General features: G+C 45.4%; 1 protein-coding gene across 1 annotated transcript in view; it reads right to left on the reverse strand.

Annotated features, from left to right (window-relative positions):
• Positions 1 to 4248: 4248 nt before the first annotated feature.
• The window catches only part of LOC120040450 (protein kinase C epsilon type-like), a 41855-nt gene continuing 31265 nt past the window's right edge, over positions 4249 to 14838 (reverse strand). Inside the window, exons 4-5 of the mRNA XM_038985597.1 lie at positions 14350 to 14496; positions 4249 to 8017 (exon numbers count right to left, since the gene is read on the reverse strand). Of these exons, the coding sequence (XP_038841525.1) occupies positions 7868 to 8017; positions 14350 to 14496 (297 nt within the window). The 3' untranslated portion in view covers positions 4249 to 7867. The remainder of the gene's footprint in view (positions 8018 to 14349; positions 14497 to 14838) is intronic.

Below are 14838 nucleotides of genomic sequence, written 5' to 3' on the forward strand. Positions count from 1 at the left end.
GGAGGCCTACAAACCTGACTCTGTTACACCAGCTCTGTCAGGAGGAATGGGCAAAAATTCACCCAACTTATTGTGGGAAGCTTGTGGAAGGTTACCTGAAACGTTTGACCCAAGTTAAACAATTTAAAGGCAATGTTACCAAATACTAATTGAGTGTATGTAAACTTCTGACCCACTGAGAATGTGATGAAAGAAATAAAAGCTGAAATAAATAATTCTCTCTGCTATTATTCTGACATTTCACATTCTTAAAATAAAGTGGTGATCCTTTCTGACTTAAGACAGGGAATTTGTACTAGGATTAAATGTCAGGAATTGTGAAAAACTGAGTTTAAATATATTTGGCTAAGGTGTATGTAAACTTCCGAATTCAACTGTAGGTAGCTTAATTTACGGCCTTGCATTGAGCAGATAAGTATGTCAACCATCCCAACCATTCATCTGTTCATGTGCTTGTATGGTGATGGCAACAGAAAAACACACGCCTGTCATTCATGCCAGCCAATTGGGGCATTCAGAGTTCCCATGAGTCTTTGCTATCTTTAAAGATGGATCTACTAAAAATGCCTTTTTCTGAAGAAATAACAGTTTTAGTCTATCCTCAGATAACTGTTGCTTGTTTAGCCATTCTGAAATGTTGAAGAAGACGTTTCACAATTTTTTTGTTGTTGACATTTCACATGTGATATACAGTCAAGTCCATAATTATTGACACCTTTAATAAAGATAATCAAAAAATACTTTATTAAATAAATAATACAAATCCTGAGCTATATTTTATGCAAAAAAAGGGGGAATTATATTTTATACTAATACAATTGCTCAGAGTAATATTTTTTAAATAAAAACTAATAAATGAAATGTAAAAAAAGACCGGTCAAAATTATTGGCACCCCTCTTCAATACTCCAGCACCCTCCCCTTGTGAGGATAATGACACTGAGCATTTTTCTAAAATGTTTCATGAGATTGGAGAACACATTGGGAGGGAGCTGAGACCACTCCTCCATACAAAATCTTTCCAGATCCTTGATCTCCTTCGTCTGCTCTTATGCACTGCCCTCTTCTATTCAAACCACAGCTTTTCAATGGGGTTTAAGTCCGGAGACTGAGATGGCCATTGCAAGTTGATTTTGTTGTCAATTAACCATTTCTTTGTGGATTTTTATTAGTGCTTGGGGTTATTGTCTTGCTGGAAGATTCACTTGCAGCCAAGTTTCAGCCCCCTGGCAGAGGCAACCAGGTTTTTGGCTAAAATGTCCTGGTACTTGGTAAATTTCATGATGCCATTGACCTTAAAAAGGAGCCCAGGACCAGTGGAAGCAAAATAGCCCCATAACATTGAAGATCCACCACCATATTTTACCGTAAGTATGAGATACTTTTCTGCAAAGATATGCTTCTGTTTTTCAACAACAAACCCACCACTGGTATGCGTGGCCAAAGAGCTTTATTTTCATGTTTTCTGTCCATAGCACTGGTTCCAATCCAAGTGCCAATGACGTTTATCAAACTCCAGACACATCTTGTCACATTTATTTCACATTTTGGAAATTTCACATGATCTTAAGGTCACTTATTAAATGCAATATGTTCTGCATCATCTCCTCTTTGGCCAAATGAATGGATTGGATGGGCTGCAGTGGATCTGACATTCTGACATAAACATTACTAAGAAACTCACATCATTTTCCCTTAAAGTGTTTAATTATTGGTGGATTAACCGCACTGAGCATGTGTGTTTACAATTATTAAAACAAGGCTGGGTTTACACAGGCATTTTAATCCTGATCTTTTGCCCAATTATTGGCAAAAGAGCTGATCTGATTAGTCAAAATAACAATTAGTGAATAAAAGATCAGAATCGCACTGCCCTTGTAAACAGCTTTGTGATAAATATTATTCATCTCAAGGATTAAACAAGTAAACTGAAGGTTCACTGACTGCTTTCAGTAAGTAATCTGTTGAGTTAGACCCAACTGGGTCAAAGTGACCCATAGTAACTAATATACAAGCTGCCATCCTTCTCAAATACTGTATTTGATGAATCATGCAGAAAGGAAGGGAAGTGGTGCTAGCATATAAAACAGTAGATCTTTGTAGATAGAAGGTGCTCTTTGGTGAAGGGGTTAAGTGGTAATCAAAAAAACAAGGAGGACCAAGGGACTCTTCAATGCCTGCATTTTTATGGCATGTTCAATGGAATAAGATTTTAAAACTCTGACGTGTTTCGGCATAGGCCTGTCAGGGGCTCAAACTACTGTGAATTTGTAATTTAAATAAATATTTTCTTGTCCCAATTAGGGGATATGATTATAATAGTATGATTATGGGATAGTATAATTATGATCAGAATATAACTGCTTAAAATGCACTCTTATCCTCTCCATTGTGAGGGGGAGAGGAGGCTGTCAACGTGTTCAATGGGTTCGACACACATCAACTGAACTGTAAATAGCATTGTAGTGACCTACACTACATGACCAAAGGTATGTGGACACCTGCTCGCGGAACATCTCATTCCAAAATCATGAGCATGAATATGGAGTTGGTCCCCCTTTGCTGCTATAACAGCCCCACTCTTCTAGGAAGGCTTTCCACTAGATGTTGGAACATTGCTGCAGGTACTCCATTCGGCCACAAGAGCATTAGTGAGGTCGGCCACTGATGTTGGGCGATTAGGCCTGGCTCGCAGTCGGCATTCCAATTCATCCCAATGGTGTTCAATGGGGTTGAAGTCAGGGCTCTGAGCAGGCCAGTCAAGTTCTTCCACACTGATCTCGACCATTTCTGTATGGACTTCGCTTTGTGCACGGGGGTATTGTCATGCTGAAACAGGAAAGTTGAAAGCACAGAATCCTCTATAATGTGATTGTATGCTGTAGCGTTGATTTCCCTTCACTGGAACTAAGGGGCCTAACCCAAACCATGAAAAACAGCCCCAGGCAATGAATACTCTTCCACCAAACTTTACAGTTGGCACTATGTATTGAGGCAGGTAGTGTTCTCCTGGCATCCGCCAAACCCAGACTCATCCGTCAGACTGCCAGATGGTGAAGCATGATTCATCACTCCAAAGAACACGTTTCCACTGCTGCAGAGTCCAATGGCAGCAAACTTTACATCACTCCAGCCTACGCTTGGCATTGCGCATGGTGAATTTAGGATTGTGTGTGGCTGCTTGGCCATGGAAACCCATTTCACGAAGCTCCCGACGAACAGTTCTTGTGCTGAAGTTGCTTCCAGAGGCAGTTTGCAACTTGGTAGTGAGTGTTGCAACTGAGGACAGACAATTTTTACGTGCTACCAGCTTCAGCACTCAGCGATCCCGATCTATGAGCTTGTGTGGCCTACCACTTTGTGGCTGAGCCGTTGTTGCTCCTAGACGTTTCCACTTCACAATAAGAGCACTTGACAGGGGCAGCTCTAACAGGGCAGAAAGTTGATGAACTGACTTGTTGGAAAGGTGGCATCCTATAACAGTGCCACGTTGAAAGTCACTGAGCTCTTCAGTAGGGCAATTCTACTGCCAATGTTTGTGTATGGAGATTGAATGGCTGTGTGCTCGATTTTATACATGTAGCTGAAATAGCCAAATCCACTAATTTGAAGGGGTGTCCAAATACTTTTGTATATATAGTGTATATCTGTACCCTCATAGGGTGATTATGAATAATGTAGCTATGGTGATTATGGATGAATTATCACCTGTGAGACATCGATCAGAGATAGAGCCCTAATCGAGTAGCTGAACTGTGTTTGACTTTAACAGTTGCTGTACATTGTCATTGATAACAATAACAGCAATGTCAAAGTTATGGCCCAGTAGTCTAACACTGGTGTTTATAGTCCATAATGTGTGATAATAGGTATCTTCTGTTGTTTTTTCCCTCTAGATATTGTCTCAATATTTTATCCGTTTCCATGACACTAGCAGGGAATGCAATGTTTGCTTTGAAAGGGAAGAATACCCAAATGTGGAACATCAGTCAATGATTAATGGCACATCGTGGTACCATTTTAGCGGTGCATATCTCAGAGTACATTCCAACAGTGGTCAGTTATGGACACTGGACAGTACTCTATATGCATTCAACCCTGGCAATATAAACAGTGTTGCATAGAGAGCTTTTTAAAAAAACTTTATTTTAGCAGGGAGTCCCATTGGAACCAAGGTCTCTTTTGCAAGGGAGCCCTGCATACATACAGTAAATATTGATTAACACTGAACAGAAATTACCCCTTAAACAAGCAAACCCACTATTTGTTTTGACATCATCATATTTAATAGGTTCCAAAAACAAACAATACACATTCACATCCTTTAGAATACAGTACATTTGGCACACAGCAAAATGCTTACAATGACATAACACTAATAAATGGCAAAGGAATTCAAAATAAAACATCAGTCAGGTGACAAATTGTACATATAAAGCTTCACAATACAGAAACCGAAAATTCAATCCAGTTTCCCAGACCCAGAAATAAGCCTTGTCCTGGTTTAAAAAGCAATTTCACCAGATATTCTTTATTGAACATGCTTTTTAGTCCAGAAGTAGTCGTAATTTGGGTCCGGAAAACCAATCCTAAATGTATAGAGGTACATACAGTAATATAATGCATATGTCTGTATGTTTTATTCTACTGTATGTAAAAAAAAATACATAACACTCAGCCAGATATATTTTTACACACAATTTAAGAGGTACTTCTCCAGCCATGTACAGTATATTATACTTATTGAGCGTTACTGCTTCAATGACTTTACAACAGACCAAATGGGTTTCCAATGTGCTGTTTTCTTCTTCTTCCTATTACAAACAGTTTAAAAAGTCAAAATAAAAGAAGGAGGATGGAAAATTGGAGTTAGCATTTGGCATGGAGGATTTTGGACCTCTAGGGCCACCGTCCTTATGGGTCGGAGTAGGACAGGGATCCGCCATCTTACAAAACACAAACATAAGAGGCCTAACATCAAGAAGCACAGACAAAACACAGAGACTGTAAACCAAAGAGACAGGTAAATGAAATTAAAGGACATGATACAGACAGAGAGACAAGAGTGTAGATATGAGCTATACGAGGGGAGACAAGTACTGTAATGGTTAAATCCTAAAAAACTGGCATAAGGAAACAGCATTGTGCCAGCCTGAATGGTGAAGTCTGTCAAATGTCCTCTTCACCTTCAGATCCTTTAACACGGTTCTCATGTTGCTATGCACTAACTGGGTAACAGAGGGGGATCATGTGATTCATTGACACAGGTGCCTACGTGTCAAATGCATGGGTGCTTTAGGTGTATGAAAGGCCTACATGCAGTGGTGTGTGTGTTGGGGAGGCGTTAAGCATTTTCAGGATCTAGTATGAGAGGCATGTTTAAAGCCTTTAAAATACTGCTTGACCAGTATTGATTTGACAGTTGATGCCATGATACTGTCCACTATTACTACTGTTACTACCACTGTTGCTACAGTTACTCCTGCTCCCCATACCATAACTGCTACTGCTAGTGGAGCTAGCACTATTATACATGCTACTAATAATACTACATCTACACTACTTAAACTACTACTACTAAAACTACTACTACAATAACAAATGCTACGGCTACTTCTACAGTATTGCTACTTTCACTACCACAGTGCCACCCCTGCCTCTTCAATTGCAAATAGTCCTACTATTATGACTCCAAATTTCAAACGTTACTTTAAAGTTTCTACTCCAAAATGGAATGTACTACTTGTAGTATTGAAACAAAGTAACATGGTTATTTTTGTGGTCTACTGATAGAATTTGACAGTAGATTGGACTTTACCTTGATTTGGTGTAGGCCTACAATAAACCATGTATTGGCCAGATAGTTATTAGGCATAAGTGCATTAAGAAGGTCAATGGTTTCCATAAAATGAATTAATCCAATAGCTCTGCTACCTTTGGTTACATTGATGTTTTAAAGAGATATGCTATAGGAAATGTCGACCTTTTCAAAGAGAGTTAAGGAGAGAGGGCAGGGAAAGGGGTGGTGAGGTGGTTTGATGGAGCATTCTGAAGGAAGCACATAGACATGGCTATCAACTGAGTTGAGGACAGGCAAATGAAAACAGCCATGCATATACTGTAAAAACCAAACAGACCGCAATAGCAAAGAGTCAGCGGAGGTTAGAACAGTGACGACACCCGGCAAGAAAGAAAAGGAAAGCAAAAACAGACAGAAACATACACAGAATATTGCACATGGACACTGTAACTTTTTCATATTCTAATAATACACAATAATATCATATGCATGACCATGCAAAGGATGATACCTCTATTTCTCCAAGAAGTCCACAGGCTTCTATATACGTGGTCTGTACAGAGGGAAAGACACGGCTATCTTGTGATGCCTTCACCGACATGATTGTGAGTCTTGTTGCATAGCAGGGAAATCCAGGATTTCAAACTCTGAACAACAAGACAATCCAGTAAAATCACGACAAATCAGACATAATGAAATAAAACACACAATGAAATAAAACTGACCCAATGAAATGTAAAAGCTTCAAAAGGGCCATTCTCATGAACCCACTGCCTATATCGCACACGCAAAAACAGACTCGCACAAACTAACATACGTGCAGTATACTAACTGACACACACACGTGCACGCAAACAGATGCGATACATTCAGTTGTATCCCCACGATCACTCATGCATACAAGCACATTCTTCCACATTGAAACCCATGGCATTCATTTGGAATATATGAATCTAGACTACCATAACACTGTGGGCATATCTACAATACGTAACTGGTTCGCAGTTACACACAAAAGGCATTTGATGTACTATACATGGACTCATTCTAATTCTGGCGTCGTTTTGATCTTGAGGAAACTTTGAAACAGTATCAATAGTTACAGGCTTCTCTTTTTTATTGATACTGTGAACCAATCGTTTTTTAGCTTTTTTAAATACAATCATTGGTTCTAAGGATTTGGTTTTTCGCATTCAAACACGACAAGAGGAGGAGGAGATTCTAGTACATCGAGAGACTTAAAGGACAGCTTGAGAAATTACAGATTAATATAATAATATCATTGTTTCAGTGTCATATACTCACTGAGGAACTAGGATATTTGACGAAACAGTTGAAAGTATGACCTATCGTACGAAGACCATGTCGAACAAGACCCCTGCCCAAAGCACACATAACCCCTGACCTTTTAATCCTTATATACACATAAAGTTGACACCGTCACACAAACATTCCCTGTTCATTTCATAGTCCACTGGAAAGGGCCTTGTGACATAATCTGGGGCAGGACTGTGAGGAGCTTTCATCACTGTTATCAGCCCGGGCCAAGGGCCAGGCTATATTCAGTCTCAGGAGGCCAATCCATTGGCCACCCACCACAATGAGTTTTTTTTTTTTACCGCTCTGATTGGATCAGGAGTGATCTGGACCAGCCAATAGGAACTTGATAATAAAGCAGATGGGCTTCCTATATGACCTACTCTCGAATTACATTGGTTTTTAACATAGAAAACATGCACTGATGGACAGACAGAAAAATATACTGGTACAGCGCTGTAGATGATCAGGTTTATGTTTTGGAGTTGTTACTATTCAGAGGCCCTAATGGCCGGAGTGTTGTATGAGTGTGTGAATGTAATAATTTACTCTGTGTGTATTGTACAGTATATTTCTGGATGTCTGTATGTGAGAATATATGTATGTATGTGTGTTCGTGAATGCGAGTGTGTATGTCAGTGTTTCTGCATATACATGTATGTGTGTCTATACATGCATGTGTGTGTGTTGGTGTGCGTGCATAAACACAAAGATGAGGCGGACAGCATCTGTGTGTGTGTGTGTGCAGGCCTTAGGACAGAGTCTCCTCCCCTCCGAAGTAGGAGAAACCCTTGAACTCGTCTTGGTTGATCTGCTTAATAATGGCGTCTTCTACAGGGGTGAGGACAGGCTCCTCGCGAGTGAAGTCCTGGTCAAAGTTGTTCACGTCCCTTTTGGTTTTCTGTACAGGAGCAGGAAGGAAGGGAAACAGGAGGGATAGTAAGGAAAAACAGGATGATGACTGCCAAATTAGATCTCTGAAAACATTTCTAAAGACAGTCATAGTGTTATTACTAGTGAATTAGTGTCACACATGGATTGACTGTTGTTTGTGTTTCCTTGATAAAGTCATTATAAAACAAGGCTGATTGACATAATAGACATGGATGGAATAATCACAGAACCTCTCTTTCATGCCCCCAGTTCTCTCATTCCCGTTGTGTGATGTTGAGGTGCTCGTCGCCCCCTCTCTGTGTACATGGGAACAGGACGGACTCTTCCCCTCACACCCCTTCAGGCATTTCCTACCACCTCATACCCAGCCCATTCCGCAGCTCTCTATCTTTAAACTATACACACAAAGAAATACTGATGCTTAGATACAGATGTAGGATCGTAACTTAAGTCAGTTTTCTACAGCAGGAAAATATTCCTGCAGCCACAGGAAATGTGAATTTGTCACCACTTCCGCCGAAGTCCGCTCCTCTCCTTGTTCGGGCGGCGTTCGGCGATCGACGTCACCGGCGATCGACGTCACTCTCCTTGTTCGCCGCTCCATTTCTCATATATCCATTTGTTTTGTCTTGTTTCATACACACCTGGTTTTCATTCCATAATCACACTACATGTATTTAGTCCTCTATTCCCCTCCATGTCTTTGTGTGTAATTGTTTATTGTTAATGGTGTATGTTCACACGCTATACTTTTGTATTCATGTTCCGTGTTTTTTGGGCACTTAGATGTCATGTTGTGCCTATTTTGTGACCGGAATAAAAGTGCGCCTGTTTACTCTACTCTGCTCTCCTGCACCTGACTTCGCCTCCCTTACACAGCCTTTACAGAATTACACACCTACTATGGAGTCAGCAGGAGCAGGTACCCCGGTTAGAGGAGTCGAGGAGCGCGTCCAGGAACATTCGGCTATGTTACAACATCTTGGTGCCATGATGGATTGCGTTGTCCAGACTATGGACCACTGGGAGAGATAGGAAGTCTCTCCAGTGCCTCGACCAGCGCAACCGGGGTTGCCTCTACCCGTCCCATCCGGAGCCAGTCCCAGTGGGATACGTCTCTCCCTTCCCAGGGAGTATGATGGGACGGCCACACAGTGCCAGGGATTCCTATTACAACTGCACCTTTACCTGGCCACTGTGCACCCAGATCCCTCGGGAAGGGAGAGTGTCTGCCTTCGTCTCATGCCTCTCAGGGGGAGCTCTGGAGTGGGCAAACGCCGTGTGGGGAGAAGATGACGCGGCGTTGGACCACTTCGAGGAGATCACCCGTCGTTTCCGGGCCGTCTTCGACCATCTGCCCGAAGGGAGAGCGGCGGGAGAACGGCTCTTCCATTTGAGGCAGGGGACGAGGAGCGCCCAGGAATTCGCCTTGTAATTCCGGACCTTGGCCGCCGGAGCAGGCTGCAACGACAGGGCCCTCATCGACCACTATCTGGGCAGCCTGCGCGAGGACGTCCGATGTGAGCTGGCCTGCAGGGATGCCACCATCTCCTTTGACCAACTGGTGAATTTGTCTATTCGGTTGGATAACCTGCTGGTCACCCGCGGATGTCCAGAGGGGGCTCTGTCGGTGCCATCTTCCAGCACCCCTGCTCCGGTGCCCATGGAGTTGGGAGGGGCTGCGCGTAGGGAGACTGGAGGAGGAACCATCACGTGCACCATCTGTGGCCGCAGAGGGCACACTAACAGTTGGTGCCGTGTCGGTTCCTCTGGGAGTCGAGGTAACAGGCAGGGCACTCTGGCGTCACCCCAGGTGAGTCTGCACCACACTCATCCAGAGTCCTCTGTTGACCACCTGTTTGTTTCCCTGATTTCCCCCTGCATTCCCAGCATAAGGCGCTCGTCTATTCAGGCGCAGCTGGGAATTTTATCGACAGAGCGTTAGCCCTTAGTTTAGGAATCCCCATTATTCCTGTAGTTAGACCTTTCCCGGTTCACGCTCTGGATAGTCGACCATTAGGCTCCGGGCTAATCATGGAAGCCACCATCTCCCTGGCCATGGAGACGCAGGTGGGTCACGAGGAGAAAATCAGTCTCTTCCTCATTGACCGTCCTGCGTTTCCCGTGGTACTATGCCTTCCCTGGTTAGCTCATCATAACCCCACTATTTCCTGGCAACAGAGGGCTCTCACGGGGTAGTCGCGAGAGTGCTCGGGGAGGTGTGTAGGGGTTTCTGTTGGTGCTACCACGGTGGAAAGTCCAGACCAGGTCTCCACCGTGCACATCCCCCCCCAGAATGTAAAAAGAAGGCGACTCAATTACCATCTCATCGACGGGGGGATTGTGCGAGAAATCTCCTGGCAGACGCTGCGCTTCCCAGGAGTCATGTGTATCCCCTGTCGCAAGCGGAGACGGTGGCTATGGAGACATATGTCTCCGAATCCCTGCGTCAGGGGTACATTCGGTCCTCCACTTCACCCGCCTCCTTGAGTTTCTTTTTTGTGAAGAAGAAGGAGGGAGGTCTACGCCCGTGCATTGACTATAGAGGTCTCAATCAAATCACGGTGAGGTATAGTTACCCGCTACCTCTTATCGCCACGGCGATTGAGTCAATGCATGGGGCGCGCTTCTTCACGAAACTGGATCTCAGGAGTGCGTATAACCTGGTGCGTATCCGGGAGGGAGACGAGTGGAAGACAGCGTTTAGTACCACCTCAGGGAATTATGAGTACTTAGTCATGCCTTACGGGTTGATGAATGCTCCATCAGTTTTCCAATCCTTTGTAGACGAGATTTTCAGGGACCTGCACGGGCAGGGTGTACTGGTGTATATCGATGACATTCTGATATACTCCGTTACACGCGCCGAGCATGTGTTCTTGGTACGCAAGGTACATGGACGACTGTTGGAGCATGACCTGTATGTCAGGGCCGAGAAATTCCTGTTCTTTCAGCAGGCCGTCTCCTTCCTAGGGTATCACATTTCCACATCAGGGGTGGAGATGGAGAGTGACCGCATTGCAGCCGTGCGTAATTGGCCGACTCCCACCACGGTAAAGGAGGTGCAGCGATTTTTAGGGTTTGCCAATTACTACCGGAGATTTATCCGGGGTTTTGGCCAGGTGGCTGCTCCCATTACCTCACTGCTGAAGGGGGGGCCGGTAAGGTTGCAGTGGTCGGCTGAGGCGGACCGGGCTTTTGGGCAGCTAAGGGCTCTGTTTACTTCGGCTCCCGTGCTGGCCCATCCGAATACTTCTTTGGCGTTCATAGTGGAGGTGGACGCGTCCGAGGCTGGGATAGGAGCCATGCTCTCACAGCTCTCAGCTCCCAGCGGAGCGTAACTATGATGTGGGGTACCGGGAGCTATTGGCTGTGGTTAAAGCGTTGAAGGCGTGGAGACATTGGCTTGAGGGGGCTAAACACCCTTTTCTCATCTGGACTGACCACCGCAACCTGGAGTACATCCGAGCAGCAAGGAGACTGAATCCTCATCAGGCAAGGTGGGCTATGTTCTTTACCCGTTTTGTGTTTACCCTGTCCGACAGACCAGGTTCCCAGAATACGAAAGCAGACGCACTGTCCCGGCTGTATGACACAGAGGAGCGGCCCATGGATCAGACTCCCATACTCCCGGCCTCTTGCCTGGTAGCGCCGGTCGTGTGGGAGTTGGACGCGGACATTGAGCAGGCGTTGCGTACAGAACTCGCTCCCCTCCAGTGTCCTGTCGGGCGTATGTCGTTCCAGTGTCCTGTCGGGCGCAGCAGACGTTCCGTCTGCTGTCCGTGACCAGTTGATCTATTGGGCCCACACGTCACCCTCCTCTGGTCATCCGGGGATTGGTCGGACGGTGCGCTGTCTGACTGGGAAGTACTGGTGGCCCACCTTAGCTAAGGACGTGAGGGTTTATGTTTCCTCCTGCTCGGTGTGTGCCCAGTGTAAGGCTCCGAAACACCTGCCCAGAGGTAAGCTACACCCCTTACCCTTTCCACAACGACCTTGGTCACACTTGTCTGTGGATTTTTTAACCGATCTACCTCTTTCACAGGGAAACACTACGATCCTGGTCGTTGTGGATCGTTTCTCTAAGTCCTGTCATCTCCTCCCTCTGCCCGGTCTTCCTACGGCCCTACAGAATGCGGAAGCCCTGTTTACGCACGTCTTCCGGCACACCAGGGTGCCTGAGGATATAGTGTCTGATCGGGGTCCCCAGTTCACGTCGAGAGTCTGGAAGGCGTTCATGGAACGTCTGGGGGTCTCGATCAGCCTTGCCTCGGGTTTTCACCCCGAGAGTAACGGGCAGGTAGAGAGAGTCAACCAGGATGTGGGCAGGTTTCTGCGGTCCTGGCCGGGGGAGTGGGCGGCGTTCGTGCCCTGGGCCGAGATGGCACAGAACTTGCTTCGCCACTCCTCCACTAACCTCTCCCCCTTACAGTGCGTATTGGGGTACCAGCCGGTTCTGGCGCCATGGCACCAGGGTCAGACCGAGGCTCCTGCGGTGGACGACTGGTTCAGGCGCGCGGAGGAGACATGGGAGGCCGCCCATGTTCACCTCCAGCAAGCCGCGCTTCGCCAAAAGACCAGCGCGGACCGTCACCGCAGTGAGACGCCGGTGTTCGCACCGGGGGACCGGGTCTGGCTCTCGACCCGAAACCTGCCCCGCCGCCTGCCCTGCCGGAAGCTGTGTCCACAGTTTGTGGAGCCATTCAAAGTCCTGAGGAGGGTGAACGAGGTGTGTTACAGATTACAGCTTCCCTCTGATTACTGTATTAACCCCTCGTTCCATGTGTCTCTCCTCAGGCCGGTGGTGGCTGGTCCACTCCAGGAATCTGAGGTGCGGGAGGTCCCTCCTCCCCCTCTGGACATCGAGGGGGCCCCGGCATACTCCGTTCGCTCCATCCTGGATTTGAGGCGTCGGGCAGGGGGTCTTCAGTACCTCGTGGAGTGGGAGGGGTACGGTCTGGAGGAGAGGTGCTGGGTTCCGGTCGCGGATGTTCTGGACCCCGAACTGCTGCGGGAGTTTCACCGCCGCTGTAGCCGCGCGTCAAGAGGGGGGCACTGTCACGACTTCCGCTGAAGTCGGCTCCTCTCCTTGTTCGGGCGGTGTTCGGCGATTGACGTCACCGGCTTTCTAGCCATCGCCGCTCCATTTCTCATATATCCATTTGTTTTGTCTTGTTTCATACACACCTGGTTTTCATTCCATAATCACACTGCATGTATTTAGTCCTCTATTCCCCTCCATGTCTTTGTGTGTAATTGTTTATTGTTAATGGTGTATGTTCACGCGCTATACTTTTGTATTCATGTTCCGTGTTTTTTGGGCACTTAGATGTCATGTTGTGCCTATTTTTTGACCGGAATAAAAGTGCGCCTGTTTACTCTACTCTGCTCTCCTGCACCTGACTTCGCCTCCCTTACACAGCCTTAACAGAAATATTGTGTGGATTATAATTAATAGACATTTTTGTAGGGATAAAAAACAACAACATCTTAAGCGTAATTCAAGTCTGAAATTTCAAAGTGGAAATGACAAACTTCAGAAGCCTTTTAAACCTCAAATACACTACAAGTAAAAAATGTCCTGCATTGCAGTAAAGTTTTGCTGCAACAAGGTGATCAAATTAAGATCCTATATGGGGTCAATTTCACGCCATATGTATTGAATTCAAAATAAAATAAATTGTGAACATGAAAAATTAAGTTGAGAATGTAAACAATATATTTTTGAGGACAGGTGAAATAATGGATGTTGAAATCAAAAACCAAACAATTGAAAGCAAAATGTATAGAATTGTAAACAAAAATAAGACATCAATAGCAATCATACCATGGGCATGACAAAACATGTATTTTACTGCTCTAATTACGTTGGTAACCAGTTTATAATAGCAATAAGGCACCTCAGGCGGGAGTTTGTGGTATATGGCCAATATACCATGGCTAAGGGCTGTATGCAGGCACTCCGCTTTGCGTCGTGCTTAAGAACAGCCCTTAGCCGTGGTATATTGGCCATATACCACACCCCCTTGTGCGTTATTGCTTAAGTATACACTTGAATAAGCATAATAGAGGATAAACACATACAAGTCTACGACTTATTTCCATGTTGAAGGTTAGAGGTTAATAATGGTGAGGGAGGAACAGTAAGGGCCCTAAAACATACAGTACGGTATGTTCCCTAAGAGTTCAGACACACTCCATGGTGAAGTTAACCCTAGGTGCAGATCTAGAATCAGCTTCCCCTCCTCCAATCCCAACCTTAAAATGCTAAACTGACCCAAGATCAGCGTTTACAGCCAACTTCACCCTACATGGTCTGAGCTATAAGTGCTAACTCACAATGCGAGGTTTGAAGGGTGGCTTGACCCTCTTCTGCTCCAGCAAAACCCAGTCGATCTCCTTGAAGAAGGGATGAACCTTGATGGCTTCCTCCAAGCCCTGGGTGATCACACAGCCCAGACGCTTGTTTGGACTCTTCGTCATGAACTACAGGACAGGGAAACAGGCAGATGGGTAAAGGGGGAAGGGAAATAAAGGTACTTGACTTAATCCTCTTGGCCCCCTTAGCAACATGGGGCAAGGATGTGAATGTTAGGAAGAGAGAAATAGAGGTGAAAGCGCAAGAGTGAGGGGTTCAGACAGTCAAGTGGTGCAGAGTGGTCTTAGTGATCTGCTCTGTGGTCATCGTTAAGAGACCAGTGGTCATTTGAAGAATCTAGTGGTCAGATATGACCATTAGGACCTCTGGGCCGGGTAACGTGACCAAAGTACCAGTGAGACTGATCACAGAGTGACACGTGCCGGTCCAAGGCAAGCACGCCTGCTTTC

Source organism: Salvelinus namaycush, unplaced genomic scaffold, assembly GCF_016432855.1.
Source record: "Salvelinus namaycush isolate Seneca unplaced genomic scaffold, SaNama_1.0 Scaffold353, whole genome shotgun sequence".
Classification (NCBI taxonomy): domain Eukaryota; kingdom Metazoa; phylum Chordata; class Actinopteri; order Salmoniformes; family Salmonidae; genus Salvelinus; species Salvelinus namaycush.